Raw genomic sequence first — 15,069 nt, forward strand, 5'->3', positions numbered from 1 at the left:
GTTGAGGATTCTCTATTGCTATAGAAGCTCAAGTCCAAAATAGACTACACAGGAAATGGTTTCAAAAGGCCCCCAAAAACAACTCACAAAGAATGGTGGCCAAAAGAACCCCTTCCTCTATAGCCAAGGCCTTCTTTGTCAGCTCTGCTGACCCTAATGGGCCTTAACCTTGACCCAGTCTCTGTTTAATTTCCCAAACCTAGGGCAGAGGTCATCATGAGAAGCCTTGTGAGGAGTCTGGCTGCACCCACAAGGATCTGTGTTGGCCTTACAGTCACAGCTGTTACCATGGAGAGAAAGACACAAGGGGAGTTGGGAAAGATGTCTCTTGCCCTGAAGCAAAATATACAAAACTCCAGGGCATCTGGGAGCCTATGGAGATCAATCTCTGCAGCTTTCAGCCAACAGCTTTGTTCTGACCTGGTGACCTGGATTCTCTCTTATCCCCAGGCAAATTAAAAGACCAAATGTTATTAAGCAATTAATAATGAAGCAGATGCTGTTTGCCTTCTGTGTCTCTGACAGAAACCTGCTCCAAAAGGCTTACTTCAGTCTCTAAAGAGAAAATGACTATCTCCAATGCAAAGGGCAAAGGGAATTGGCAAGTGCCTAGATCTGTGCCTGGCACATAGTGATATTCAATGCCCCTTGAATGAATGTTGATATTCCCTTGGCATTCTGTACCTTCTTCCCTAGGCCTGGAAAAATACATAGCACACACACACAAAACTGAATCTACACCTCTTCACTGTAGCCCCATTTATAACCTTGCAAAATCTAAAAGCATAACAACAAATACTGCTAGAATATAGATTTCAGAGGGCTGGACATTTTATTAATTTTGTTACTAAAATACCTAAGCGCCTAAATCAATGACTAACACATAGGAGGCGCGTTCTTGATAAATATTTGTTTTATGCTAAGTGAATCGAGGGCCCACTATGTGCCAGGCGCTGTGCTATTCCAACTTCTGCCAGCGTCCCCCTTCCTTCCCAACCACTTCCACCTCGGCAGAGGCTGCCCTGAGTCCTCCTGTCGCCAGAGGCCGCTGCTGAAAACGCACGGATTCCTTTCAAGTCACTCTTTGATCCCGTGAGGCCGCTGCTCAGAGCTACGATGGCGGCGCCGGTGGCAGCTGTAGCCCGGCGGCTGCGGCGGCCCATTCGAAGGTCGCCCGCATGGCAAGGCCCCAGCCGTCGGCCAGCCTCCACCAAGCCGCCTCCAGCCCAGAGCTCCGCCGTGAGGGACGCCTTCCTGAGCTTCTTCCGGGATCGCCACGGCCACCGCTTGGTACCCTCTGCCTCCGTGCGGCCCCGCGGCGACCCGAGTCTGCTGTTCGTCAACGCGGGCATGAACCAGGTGGGGGCGGGGCCGTACTCATCAGGGGCGGAGTTCGTGAGTTTTCCCGGAGAAAGGCGCCGCGGGATTGGGCAAAAGAAGTGGGGGGTGGGGCGCACGGCTTTGTGAGAGAGGGGGCGGGGCGAAGTTGGATGACGCGTTGGAGGCGGAGCTTACGCCTAGATAGAGATTGGGGAGGACTTGACTGGTCAGGGACGGGGTTTTTAGTCTCAGAATGGCAGGTGTGAAGTCCAGCGGAGTTATGAATAAAGATAACTTGACCGTTAATGTTTATTGAGCACCAGCTGTGTTCTAGGTACTGTTTTCTACGCTTTGATTTTGAGCAACACTTACTCTCTCTAGACTTCGTTGTCCTCATCTATAATTTGAAGATCGGATGGGAGGTTTACTTTAAAAGCCTACTAAATGCTGATAGTTTTTTTTTTTTTTTTTGGTATTGAGGATTGAACCCAGGGGTGCTTTATCCCTAAGCCACATCCCCAACTCCCCCCCCCTTTTTTTTTTTAATTTTGAGACAGGGCATTCTTAAGTTGCTTAGGGCCTTACTAAATTTCTGAGGCTGGTCTTGAACCTGTGATCCTCCTGCCTCCAGCTTCCAAGTTGCTGGGGTTACAGGCATGTGCCACAGCACCTGGCCTGTGATCAGTTTTGTTCCCTTAAGTTACTGAGTGTGTTTGAAGACGCTGAGATAAAGGTGTCACCTTTCAGTGCATTGTCTCCAGCCACCGGTACATTTATCGTTCTTAATTATTTTACTAGTAGAGAGTCCCTAGCTGTGCTTCACACACACCAGAGATGGCTGTCACAGGCTCCCAGGTTGTCTTCCTAGGCCAAGACCAAACTGTACTCTCAAGGTCACAATTGGCCTTCAGTCTGAACAGCTTTTGCTATGTCCACTCCCCACTTTTCCCTTCTAAGGAGATATCTGCCTTCTCCCTTCACATGCTTCTAGTTCAAGCCCATCTTCCTGGGCACTGTGGATCCTCGAAGTGAGATGGCAGGCTACCGGCGTGTGGCCAACAGCCAGAAATGTGTGCGAGCTGGAGGACGCCATAATGATCTGGCAGATGTGGGTCGAGACCTTTCCCATCATACCTTCTTTGAGATGCTTGGCAATTGGGCCTTCAGGGGTGAATATTTTAAGGTGAGTCTCTAGGAAGTTCTGGAGTTAAGAAAGGATCAGAGTTAAGAAAAGATCAGACCTGATCCAGAAAGAGGCCAAGGTGAACTCTACCTTCCCTCCCTGTCTTCTTAGGCAGGGCCTCATACTAGATGTAGAGGAAAAGTGCTGGATGAACAGGTATAATGGGACTACACCTCATTTCCCTAATTGGATTGTTTCCCTGCCCTCCAGGGACTGTACCTCTCATCTAGTGGATGTGTTTACATTATCTTATGAATAAGTGGCCAGACAGCAATGCTGAGGTGCTAACTGGAATTAAAAGTCACCCCAGACTAGGGTGGGTAGAGGATTTCATGAAAAAGTGGGATTCATTCTAGAACTTGAAAGAAGGTAGGCAGATGAACAGGGAAGCTTTCTGGACAGGAAAAAAAAAATAAACTTCAGAGTCAGAAATGGTCTTGGTTTATTCCAGAAACAAGATAGGCAACGGAAATGGTTTTGTCTTCACCTAAGATCTGAACTCATGTGGCTTGGTTGGCACGTACTTAGGGCCTCCTCTCACCCACCTTCCCCCTTTCCCCCCCTTCCTGGTTTCTGCTGCAGGAAGAGGCTTGCAGCATGGCCTGGGAACTTCTGACTCAAGTCTACAGGATTCCTGAGGATAGGCTTTGGGTCTCCTACTTTGGTGGAGATCCCAAAATAGGACTGGACCCAGACCTGGAGAGCAGGGACATCTGGCTCAGCTTAGGGTAAGTCAGTCCCCTCTTTATATTCATTCATGGAGGGAAGGTAAACTGGAAAACAGACTGCCAGCATAGGTCCTTAGTCTCAGGGTCAGCCCTGTTCCTCTTCTTGCTGAGCTGGGACTTGGAGGAGGGAATCTCATGACAAAAGTGTCCTAGCTTCTGAATCTATCTCCCACCACTTACTTGGCTTTCTCCCCAGGGTGCCTGCCAACCGTGTACTTTCCTTTGGACCACAGGAGAACTTCTGGGAGATGGGGGACACTGGCCCTTGTGGGCCCTGTACTGAGATCCACTATGACCTGGCTGGTGGGGTGGGAGCCCCTCAGCTGGTGGAACTTTGGAATCTGGTATTCATGCAGCACAACAGGTAATGGGGCGCTGAAGCTGGAGAATTCTTGGCTAGGGGTTAAAAAGGTGGCAGTCAGGGGCTGGGGCTGTGGCTCAGTGGTAGAGGGCTTGCCCAGCATGTGTGAGGCACTGGGTTCAGTTCTCATCGCCACATATAAATAAATGAATAAAACAAAGGCTCATCAACACCTAAAAAAAATATTTTTAAATAAAGGTGGCAGTCTGAAGACTCATCCACTTTTTATAAAAACACATACTTAAAAGGCACTTAATATGTATCAGACATATTTTAAAATACTTTTCAGATAATGACTAATTCAATCCTAGTCTTTGTCCATGCCAATTTAAATTAGTCTCTTTTCTATTAGGATGCAATGGAGTTGAACTTAATGCTCTTCAGGATTTTCTTCTAGCCTTGACATGTCTTTCTAAGGGCAAAAAATTCTTTCCTACTGGGTGATGTATGGATCTAGGCAAAGGCCCAGACAAGGGTGAGGGTAGAGTTAGTACTGTATAAGAAAGGACAGGACTCAAGGCCATTGTCATGTCCCACTGGGTGGGGATGGGTGGTGGAACCATCCTGTTCCTCCCAGTGTTGGGCCCTCTTGGACTTCTCCTTACTCCACTTGGGCATCTGCCTTGCACCTGTATCCTGATTAACCTCATCTTGTATACCTTCCCTGGTTAGAGAGGCCGACAGAAGCCTACAGCCCCTGCCCCATCGACACGTGGACACAGGAATGGGCCTAGAAAGGCTGGTGGCCGTGCTGCAAGGCAGGTGCTCCACCTATGACACTGACCTCTTCTCCCCGCTTCTCAATGCCATTCACCAGGTGAGCCTACCTCTGTCCTTCCAGAAGCTCTCTAACCTGCTTGTCTTTGGCACTCAGCCTCAGTGGCTTGTCATCTTTGTCGAGAATTCAGAGTATTTCCAATACGTGGGGACAGTGACCAGCCAAGAATCCCAGAGTTTCAAACATGAGGCTGGGATTCACTGTTCCTTGATGTTGCTTCTAACTCCTTCCTTCCTTCAAAAACTGTGAGTTGAGGCCTACTTTGTGTTCAGTCCTTTGTGCTTGGTACAGAGGAAATAGCCGTAAACAGGCAGGAGATCACAGAGATTACTCGCTAGTATGAAACACAATAAATGAGTATATGAACAAATAAGATTATAGGTTACAAATTGTAAACAAGTGATAAACATGGCTGAGAGTAACTGAGGGGGGTACCAAGGAATACTACACGGGGTATGTGGAGAAGGCTCACCAGAGATGACCTTTGATCTGAAACCTAAAAGAGGAGTCAGCAACAGGAAGTTTATTTCAGGCTGAGGGTACAATTGGTACCAAATCCCTGAGGCAGGAAAAGTCTTGACATGTACCAGGGACCAAAGACAGCCAGCCTGCTAAAGTAGAATCACAGGATATATAACTGGCCACATGTCAGTTAGATTTTGCTATATAATAAACTACCCAAATGTTCCATGACTTATAACCGCCATTGAGCTCATGAGTCTGAAGCAGGCTGTTTGTTGGTTAGCTGGGTCATTCTTTTGGTCTTGTGTGAGGTCACCATACATCTGTGCTCAACTATGAGGCAGCTCTGTTTTGGGGTTTGGCTGACTTCCAGTTAGAGTGAGTGGGCTGTATGTCCATCATCATCCAGCTGGCTAGCTCAGGCTTGTTCACATCACAGTTCAGCAAGGTTCCGGGAAGGAAAGCAGAAGTGTAGGCTTGGGATGGTGTCCTTTTCACTATATTCCATTGACCAGAGCAAGTCACAAGGCCAGCCTCAGACGCAATGGAGAAATTGATTCTGTCCTTCCATGGGAAGCAGCTGTAGTTTCATCACAAAGTGCTGTGTGCTCGGGAAAGGACTGTTTTAGCAAACAACCCATCACAGAGAAAAAAGCAGGAGTCAAATCTTGTGAGGCCTTGAAGTCCAAAGTGAGGCTTTTATTCCACCTGTGGTGAAAAGGACTGGGGTGTGGGGTGACAGGTCCCAGATAACGCTTCTGAAGGGCCACTCTTGTTGCTGTGTGGAACACGGACTAAAGGATGATAAGAGTAACGGCCAAGAAATAGTTAGGAGGCCATTAGCAGGCCAGTCAAGACACCATGGGGCACTACAAAAGTGGCAGCAGCGGAAATAGAAAAAGCAGATTGATTGGGGAGTTCTCACGTAGGTAGAAGAAAAGGACCCACTGAGGGATCAGATGGGGAGGGGCAGGGTTAATGACTTGCCAGCAGTGAGTGACAGGGCTGTTTACTGTTTTGAGGAAGCCTGGGGAAGGGGTGGAATCCGGCGAGCACTCCCCTGTGTTGATTGTCAGGCCTGCTTCAGAGGTCAGATCTGCACCTGATGAGTTCTGTGGCCTGTGTCCCTTAGCTCCTCTGAGCCTCAGTTTCCTCTCTTTAAAGATAATAATACCTCTTGATCAGGGCTATTTGTAGGATGACATCATTTTTCAAGGAGGCACCCAGTTCTGAGAGTAGAAATTCAGTAAGTAATCACAGTCATGATCATTGTTAATGCTGATGTAAGCCCCATGTAGGCAGGACTAGCTCTCATTCACCTGGGTAGCTTCTTCAGAAGCCCATTCTGGAAGTGGGTGACTGTAGGGCTGTGGAATCAATGAAGAACATCCACCTGGGCAGATCAGGCAGGGCCAACAGCATGTTTCCTCTCCTGTTTTCCAGAGCTGTGGGGCACCCCCTTACTCAGGCCGGGTAGGAGCAGCAGACGAGGGACGCATAGACACAGCGTATCGCGTGGTGGCTGACCACATCCGCACACTCAGTGTCTGCATTGCCGATGGCGTCTCCCCAGGAATGTCAGGTGCCCCGTGAGTCTGGAAGGGCTCCACAGAGTGGCAGGAGCTGCTGGAGGCTACAGGGCAAGGAGGGAAGGACATAGAACAGTGGGTCAGGTGGAGAGCACAAGACAAATGGGGGAGAGGGCTTACTGTGATCAGAGGCTGCTGGGGGCTCATATCTGGGCTCTGAACCCCCCTAGGTTGGTTCTTCGTCAGATTCTTCGGCGAGCTGTGCGCTTCTCCACGGAGGTCTTACGAGCACCACCTGGCTTCCTGGGCAGCTTGGTGCCAGTGGTGGTGGAGACACTGGTAAGGCCTCCCTAGGCCCTGAAAGACCCTACGACTGAGCCCAGCTAGTACCCCTGGCCTGGGTCCCCAGGGTTCCTCATCCTAAGTGTCCAGCCCAGCATCCTCTCTGCCAGAGTTGCTTACAAGAGGCAAGGAGGCTGCCTGAGGGTCGTGGCCCAGGTCACTGAGCCTTTGACCTTAGGGTTCCCTTCTGCCTCTATCCCTAACCCATAGGACAACCAGTGGCCTATATGGGTCCCTTCCCCTGTCCCTCAGAGGGCTTGAGCCTCTAGGGCAGGTGTCCTCAGGGAGGCCTGAGGTGGGCTGGCTGCCCATCAGGCCTCCTCAGCCCTCTTTACCTTCCCTAGGGGAACACTTATCCTGAACTGCAGAAGAACTCAGCGCAGGTACTAGATTTGGGTGGGGAGGGAGGGACTGATGGGAGATTTATGGAGAGAGGTCCCCCTACAACGAGACCCAGCTCCACTCCTGCCCTGCCCTGTTCAGATAACCAACCTAGTGTCAGAGGACGAGGCAACTTTCCTGGCCTCCCTGCAGCGGGGCCGGCAGATCATTGACCGAGCTCTGAGGCGCCTGGGGCCTTCTGATTTGTTCCCTGGTGAGTAGGGAGGGGAAGGAGCTCTGGGCCAGTCCTGTGGCTCCTGTCCACATCCTGCCTCCCTGTGCCTCCTCTCCTGTCCCCACAGCAGTCAACTCACCCCGCATCTCCCTACCCTGCATTGCCCAGCCAGCCCTGCCTCGTGTCCCTATGATCCAAGGGGGCTGCATGCTTAGGCCGAGCCTCCCCACTCCTCTAAATATCCCAGCTCCAGCTTTGGAAATGAAGCTTGAAGGTGACCCCTCACCGGGGAGTCCCTTGTACGGGGAGGGGGCACTTGTGCTTGGCACATGGTTGTCTCTATGTGCTTAGAAAAGCCCTGGCCCCTTACTTCTCTCTTATGTCTCTCCCCTTCCTTTGCCGTACCCCTGTCCTCCTCAATACTCTGTCCTCCTTCCTCAAAGCTGAAGTGGCCTGGTCCTTATCACTGTCTGGGGACCTGGGGCTCCCCCTGGACCTGGTGGAGCTGATGCTGCAGGAGAAGGGGGTGAAGCTGGACTTTGCGGGGCTGGAACGACTGGCCCAAGAGGAGGCCCAGGTACAGCTGGGGCACCCCTGTTCTGGTTCTGTTGAGACCTGTCAGCCTCTTCCCCAGCCCTGAGTTCCTGGGGCAAGATCTATAGCTATTGAGAAGAATCCAGAGGCTGAGATAGTCTGTCCCCTCACCCATGGGAATGATGGAACAGAAAGCTCAGCCCCTGCTCAGAGCCTATAGAGAAGAACACTAGCTGGCAGTAAGCTGAACAGAGAAGAAGTGGGGAGGCCAGAACAGCATCCTAGAGGGGGGGCTCCAGGGGTGGTGTGTAGGAAGGCCCGGGCCCAAGGAGCCTGCGTGAGGGAGGGTCCACCAGCCAACCAAGCCCTGAGGTCTTATTCCATACCCCTTTGCAGAGTTCGTGGGGACAGGGCTTTCCAAGGCACAAGTCCCATGGCATTCTCTGTACTTGTTTCTTTCATGCACGGGTCCTACAGCACCGGGCTCAGCGCACTGAGCCAGAGCAAGAGCAAGGACTGCACCTCAATATCCATGCACTGGGGGAGCTGCAACGCCAAGGGGTGCCCCCAACCGATGACAGCCCCAAGTACAGCTACTCCCTGCAACCTGATGGGGGTTATGGTGAGAGCCTGGACCCAAGCCGGTGGCCACAAGCTTGCCTGACCATGATTGGGGAGGACATCAAAGATGATGGCTCCCAGCCCTTATGCATTCCCCAGGCTAGACACCAGGGGTCGCTGCGGCCCCAGCCTGGTGCCTGCTGGCCTCAAGTCACAGACCCACATTCCGCATCCCCAGCTGCGGCCTACCACAGATAACCCTTCTGCACCCTGGCAGAGTTTGGCACGTGTGAGGCCCAGGTATTGCGGCTGTATGCAGAGGACGGGACAGCTGTGGCTTCTGTGGGGGCAGGCCAGCGTTGTGGCTTCCTCCTGGACAGGACCAACTTCTATGCTGAACAAGGGGGTCAGGCTTCTGACCGAGGCTACCTGGTGCGGGTGGGACAGCAGGTGAGTGTTCCCCACCCTAGGCTAACTTCTGGGGAGGCAGATCTAAGCCTGGATGGGGGCCAAAGGGAAGGAGAAGACACAAGCAACACTCCCACATCTTGGCCCTGCTCTCCCTCAGGATGTGCTGTTCCCCGTGGCCCGGGCCCAAGTCTTCGGGGGCTTTGTCCTGCATGAGGCAGTGGCCCCTGAATGCCTGCAAGTGGGGGACCAGGTGCAGCTTCATGTGGATAAGGTAAGGACCCCAGCCCAGTTATGCTCAATATCCTGTGACCCCTTCAACCTCCCCAGGCCCCATCCTCACCCAGGACCCTGAATGACAAAAGCGTTACAGGCCTGGCGTCTGGGCTGCATGGAGAAGCACACGGCTACCCACCTCCTGAGCTGGGCTCTGCGGCAAACCTTGGGCCCCAACACAGAGCAGCGGGGCTCCCATCTCAATCCGGAACGACTGCGCTTTGATGTGGCCACCCAGGTGAGCCAGGCACAGGAAGACAGGCTTTACATAAAGCAAATTGCTTAGAGAGAGACAGTCCAGTGTGCCAGGAGTGACCAGACTAGTCAGTGGGCCTCTCCTAGCTCTGATGTTGGGTTCTGCAGGCCCTGCAGCTAAGGACACTCCCTTCACCTCCAGCCACCCATCTACCTTGTTCCTATTGTCACCCTAGCCATTCTTCTTCACACTGGGCTGCCTTTTCCCTTCTCTGTTCCCCTTCCCCCTCTCTACCCATCAGCTCTAATCCTTCCACCAAAATGCACTCATTGACCCTTTGCTCCTGCAGTGCCCTCAGCTATATTTCTCTCCCATTGGGCCTCTTGTTGTAAGTTTTCTAAGGACAGAAGTTGCTATTTTCACCAACTTCTGATGCCCAGTGAAAGGGCTGCAGCTTCTAGTAGGCCCAACTCCCAGGTGGCCTTCTAAGGAAGATAATTATTCCTCTACCAACGTTTATTGAGTACCTATTATGTGCCAGCCACTGTTGTAGAACCTGGGGAGAGTTCAATGAACATCAACTGCTCCTTAATGTATCAGTTACAAGGATAAGGCTAATGCCTGTTTCCATGTCCATTTCCCCCAACCCCCCAGGCCCCACTGACCCCAGAGCAGCTCCGGAGAATAGAAGATACTGTGCAGGAAGCCGTGGGGCAGGACGAGGCTGTATACATGGAGGAGGTACCTCTGGCGCTCACTGCCCACATCCCTGGCCTGCGCTTTCTGGATGAGGTCAGTTGATGGAGATGGCCTGCTCCCTTCAGTCATATCCAGAAGGCTTCCTCCTTGTCCTTTACAGGCATTACAGGCCTGTCCCCTCTTAACCCTCAGGTGTACCCAGACCCAGTGCGGGTGGTGTCCGTGGGGGTACCTGTGGCCCGTGCGTTGGACCCCGCCTCCCAGGCTGCACTGCAGACCTCCGTGGAGCTCTGCTGTGGGACGTGAGTCTCTCTCTGCTGCCCTGACCCGGGGCCCTAGATCTTTACCTTTCCATGGTCTTTAGAGCCACCACACCTCTGCTTGGGGCTCAGGCTTCTCCCTTCTCTTCAATAATCCCTTCTGACTTTGTCCTGCCTCCTCCTTCCCATAGGCACCTGCTACGCACAGGGGATGTGGGGGACTTGGTTATCATCGGGGAGCACCAGCTCACCAAAGGCACCACTCGTCTGCTGGCCATCACCGGGGAGCAGGCCAAGCAGGTCAGTGCACCAGTAGGCCCAGGAGACTCCCAGGAGTGGACAGGGAGGGCAGGGGACACACACAGCCAATATCCCGGGCTCAGGGATGCCCCGCAGTGGAGCCAGTGTCCATATACGCACACTGGTGTGGCCAGGCCAGCTGTTGGCAACTGGCACCTGGTAAGATTATTTGGTGCTATTGCCTTGATGAGCTCTTGCTGTTAAATATTTGACCTTGACCAGCTGCAAGCCCCTGTCCTAGGGAGGTGACAGTAAGCCTGGAAGCTCTGACCATCTTGTCCCCTCTCTGCAGGCCCGAGAAGTGGGCCAGAGCCTCACCCAGGAGGTGGAAGCAGCCACAGAGCGACTGAGTCGAGGCACCCAGGACCTGGGGGAGGCACAGCGGCTATCCAAGGACATGGGACGGCTCACGGAGGTAGGGGCCATCCCCATAATGGAGCTGTTTCCCACCTTCTCTTGGTCCTGTTCCCTTCCCGGGCTTCCCTGGACCCTTCCAGTCTCTACCCAGCACTCCAGTTGGTTTGGGCTCCAGGGGTTTGTCTGCAGGGCGGGTGAGGTGTCCGCCCCGGCCCTGCTGCTCCTTGCCTCGGAGGCATGACCCAGGGAAAGGGCAAAATGACACACCCTGGCCACAGGCTGTGGACACTGCCATGATGCCCCAGTGGCAGCGGCGGGAGCTTCAGGCCACATTGAAGGTGCTCCAGCGTCGCGCCAACACAGCCATCCGCAAGCTGGAGATGGGCCAGGTAAGAGGGGGTGTGGCACGCCCCTGTGAACCCCAAGAAGCTTTCCCCTAAAAAGGGCTGGGGTGATGGGAGGCAAAGTCAGAGCCTATGCAGGGACAAAGGGAAGGGGCCGGTGACCACTGCTTCCTTCACCTGCCAGCCAGGAGCCATCTCAAATGTGTCCCCATTTTTCTCTCTGCCAAACTGTCTCTCCCCTAGCTTTTCCTCCAGGAAACCTAACTTGATTAACCCCATTGAACCCACATTGCCCTGTGACTGTCATTCCCCTCCTGGTCCATCTGTGCTCAGCCTTCCTCCTGTCACCTTCAGTGACTTCTTTGTAGGGGCCTAGAGCTATGATGAAAGGGAAGAGGCAAGGCAGGCAGGAAGGACGTGGGTGGAGCACAAAAAACAGGGACATCCTTGGCAGAGCCCCTGCCGCCACCACCACTCAGAGCTGATGACCTTCACTGAGAGAGGGCACAGAAGCACATGGGGATCTGGACTGGGGCTTAATTCTGAGGTGGGGATGATGGGAAATCTGGCTCTCAGCTTGACCCCTCTACTGTCCTTCCTGCCCCACAGGCTGCAAAGAAATCCGAGGAGCTGCTCAAGAGGCACACGAAGGGGCCTCTGATTGTGGACACAGTCCCTGCCGAGTCCCTATCAGTGAGTACTGGCACTGGGGGCTGCATCAGGGCCCGAGGAGGACACGGTCCTGGCTGGGAGGTATCTGGGAGTCTAGGAAGCTAGGCAGTCCCCTGTGTCCTCCCACCAGGTGCTGGTGAAGGTGGTGCGGCAGCTGTGCACACAGGCCCCCAGCACGTCCGTGCTCCTTCTCAGCCCTCAGCCAGTGGGCAGCGTGCTGTGTGCCTGTCAGGTGGCCCAGGTAAGGGAAGCGGGAGAGCACCCCACCCCTGGCAGCTCCAGGTCCAGCTCTCTGATTCTGTATCTTTTATTCCTCCCAGACAAGAAGGCCAGGGCTGAGTGGAGGTGCCCTAGAGGACATCTCAGAATAGGCATAGGGCAGTTTCCTTTTCCCTAAAGGTAGCCCTTTGCTGCCCCAGAAGACACTGTGGGACTCCCTAATCCCCACCCCTCCCAGGCTCACTTCCCTGCAACAAGTCACAGATGCTCATCAGCCTCTGCCCACAGCTAGAGAGGGGCTGCTGGTCACCAGGATGCCACTCTTGCGGGTCCGCTGAGTGGAGGCTAGCAGCGAGGGCTACTCTGCATCCCTTTCACTTCTGATTCTGTCCTCAGGGTGCCACACCCACCTTCACGGCAGAGGCATGGGCGCTGGCCGTGTGCAGCCACATGGGGGGCAAGGCCTGGGGCTCTCGAGTGGTGGCCCAGGGCACTGGAAGCACCACAGACCTGGAAGCTGCCCTCAGGACAGCCCGAACCTACGCCCTTAACCAGCTCTGACCCAGGTCCTCCCTGGCACCCACATGGACTAAAGGCACGCAGCTGGCACCCTGAAAGGGCCAGCAGAACCTCCAGGAAGCTGAAGCAGAGAGGATTCGAGGCTGGAGGCCAAGTGGCTGAGCGGAATTGGGCCACCTCGTCTGGGCCCTGCATGACACGAGGAGACATGGGCCAGGGGAAGTAGAAGTGGGCCCAGAGACACACCATCCCCACCCAACGTGAAGACAAGAGCTGTTGTGGCTGTGATTGCTTATTAAAAAGTACTTCACGGGCTGGGGATGATGTGGCTCAAGCGGTAGCACGCTCGTCTGGCATGCGTGCGACCTGGGTTTGATACTCAGCACCACATACAAAGATGTTGTGTCCGCCGAAAACTAAAAAATAAATATTAAAATTTTCTCTCTCTCTCTCTCTCTCTCTTTTTAAAAAAAAAATAAATAAAGTACTTCACAAAGGATAGGAAGCTCTGGAAGTTTCTTCTACTTAAAACAATGTCCAGTGCTTTCCTCACATGTACAAGGCCCTGGCTTCAATCCCTAACACCATCAAAAAAATTTTTTTTTCTTCCCAGCATGGCATAGGTGCCCCATCACCAGTCCGACCACTCACACAGAGCAGAAAGGCCACCCAGGATCCCAGTCTGGACCATCCTCATCCTCAGAGTGCTCAGACAGGTCCAGTGACTTCTTGTTTTAGTTCAGGCCCTGCTGACTTGTTGAGAACACTGAGCAACAGGAACTGCTCAATCATTGAGACCGTGGCAAGCACCAGCAGTTTCTGCTTGGAAGCAAGTTTCAGACTTGCTTTTAGTGGGAGAAATAGGCAAGAAAGAGAAACAAGAGCCAGGTACGGTGACATAGGCCTGTAATTCCAGCCTCTCAGAAGATTTAGGTAGGAGGAGGGCAAGCTTGAGGCCAGCCTGGGCAATTTAGTGAGACCCTATAACAAACTAAAAAGGGCTGAGGATGTAGCTCAGAGTTAGAGAACCTGCCTGGCATGTGTGAGTCCCTGAGTTCAGTCCCCAGCACAGAAAAAAAAGAAGAGGGTGTCAGTGATGACAACTAAAGTGAGACTGGGGGTCAGGAGGTTGGGGTGGCATTACTGCCTCACCTTCAGGTGGCATCCGAGCTGGGAGCCGGAGGTGAGAGTGTGAGCCCCACAGAAATCTGAGACAAGTGTTCCAGGCAGAGGGCAGCCAGTGCAGGCCCCTGCAGTGGGGTGAAGAGGTCAGTGCCACTGAGCAGGGAGCTAGGACAGTAGGTGAGGGGTCAGACCAACCACAGGCTTTTTAAAACCAGTTACACAGCACCTGCCCCAGCCGGAGCTGAAGCAAACAGCTGCCCAGAGCTGGAGGAGGTCAGGGGCTGGAGGGATGGCCTCCTCCCCCGCCAGAATGAGTTCACTCTGCTCCAAACCAGGCACTAGAACTGCCTGTTCCCAAATCCTGTTGCAAGATGGGGTAAAAAAGAACCTCTATGGACCCATCTTCAGTGCAGGGGTCCCCTGGCTACCAGGTTCTGGGGTTGTCTAGTTAAAAAAAAAAAGTGTTGGAATGCAGGGTGTCATTCCTTGCACAGTATCTCATTCTGATTGAGTCGTGATGATTTGTGGGTAAACCCATGCAGGGCTTGAAGGGGCTGACAGCCCTGGTGCCTGACTTTGGACTGCATAGCTGTACCTTAGGAGTGTCCCAGCTGCTCCTGTTCAATGATGCTCACCACAGGCCCAGCTCCTCCCTGGGCACCGCAGTGCATTGTGGTATTCCCATTCTATTGATAGTGGAGCATCTGAGATATTCATTTACCCAAGATAACTAAGTGGCAGTAATCCACAGAGTTGAAGTTAAAGCTGAGTTATGCCTTCATGAGACACCACCCCCACCAGGCTGCCTCTCCCCTCCAGAAAGATGTTTTTCTTTTTGGTTTTTTGTTTGTTTGTTTTTTAAGTAGCCAGCCCCTTGGAGATCAGGGACATCAACCACATCCGGTCACTCCAGGGCCAGAAGGGGGGCTGGCACTCAGCTTGGGGCTGGGAAGGCCTGGATCCTTCCTGCCTCGGCCCCCTGTTTACATCTTGGAGAAAGGTGTGGGTCTGCAGGAAGCCTTGAGGAAGCTCAGTGACTCCTGGGGGTGTCCGGAAAGAGCCTTCCCATCCTCGGTTTCCACCATGCTTTTCCTGATCCATCTCCCGCCCCACCCCAACCTTTTCACACAACGGTATCCGGAGGCCAAAGCACCCATTGCAAGAGCTCTGCCTTCACCTCTCCACACAAAAAGTCCACCCATTCCCAAACTCGCCCCCAGAAGCACCAGGCCTCGCCCAAGGTCAGGAGCTCCCGCTACCACCAATGGCCACACGCAGCCGATTCCCCAGGAAGCCCCAGGGCGACCAGCGTGCCACGTGCCCGCCCGCAGGACAACCGT

General features: G+C 53.4%; 1 protein-coding gene across 1 annotated transcript; it reads left to right on the top strand.

Annotated features, from left to right (window-relative positions):
* The first annotated feature begins 1,097 nt into the window (after positions 1-1,097).
* On the top strand, positions 1,098-13,058 carry Aars2 (alanyl-tRNA synthetase 2, mitochondrial). The gene is made up of 22 exons (XM_046426212.2): positions 1,098-1,359; positions 2,312-2,503; positions 3,086-3,231; positions 3,428-3,595; positions 4,265-4,409; positions 6,276-6,421; positions 6,592-6,700; positions 7,048-7,086; positions 7,187-7,298; positions 7,703-7,836; positions 8,271-8,415; positions 8,632-8,804; positions 8,923-9,036; positions 9,136-9,276; positions 9,889-10,026; positions 10,126-10,235; positions 10,385-10,493; positions 10,786-10,908; positions 11,129-11,239; positions 11,804-11,887; positions 11,997-12,107; positions 12,482-13,058. The coding sequence occupies exons 1-22, from the start codon at positions 1,117-1,119 to the stop codon at positions 12,644-12,646; spliced, it is 2,958 nt and encodes a 985-aa protein (XP_046282168.1). The 5' UTR covers positions 1,098-1,116; the 3' UTR covers positions 12,647-13,058.
* Positions 13,059-15,069: the final 2,011 nt, after the last annotated feature.

This window comes from Marmota monax, unplaced genomic scaffold, assembly GCF_021218885.2.
Source record: "Marmota monax isolate L192 unplaced genomic scaffold, Marmota_monax_Labrador192_F-V1.1 WCK01_AAM20220418_F8-fsc00187, whole genome shotgun sequence".
Taxonomy (NCBI): domain Eukaryota; kingdom Metazoa; phylum Chordata; class Mammalia; order Rodentia; family Sciuridae; genus Marmota; species Marmota monax.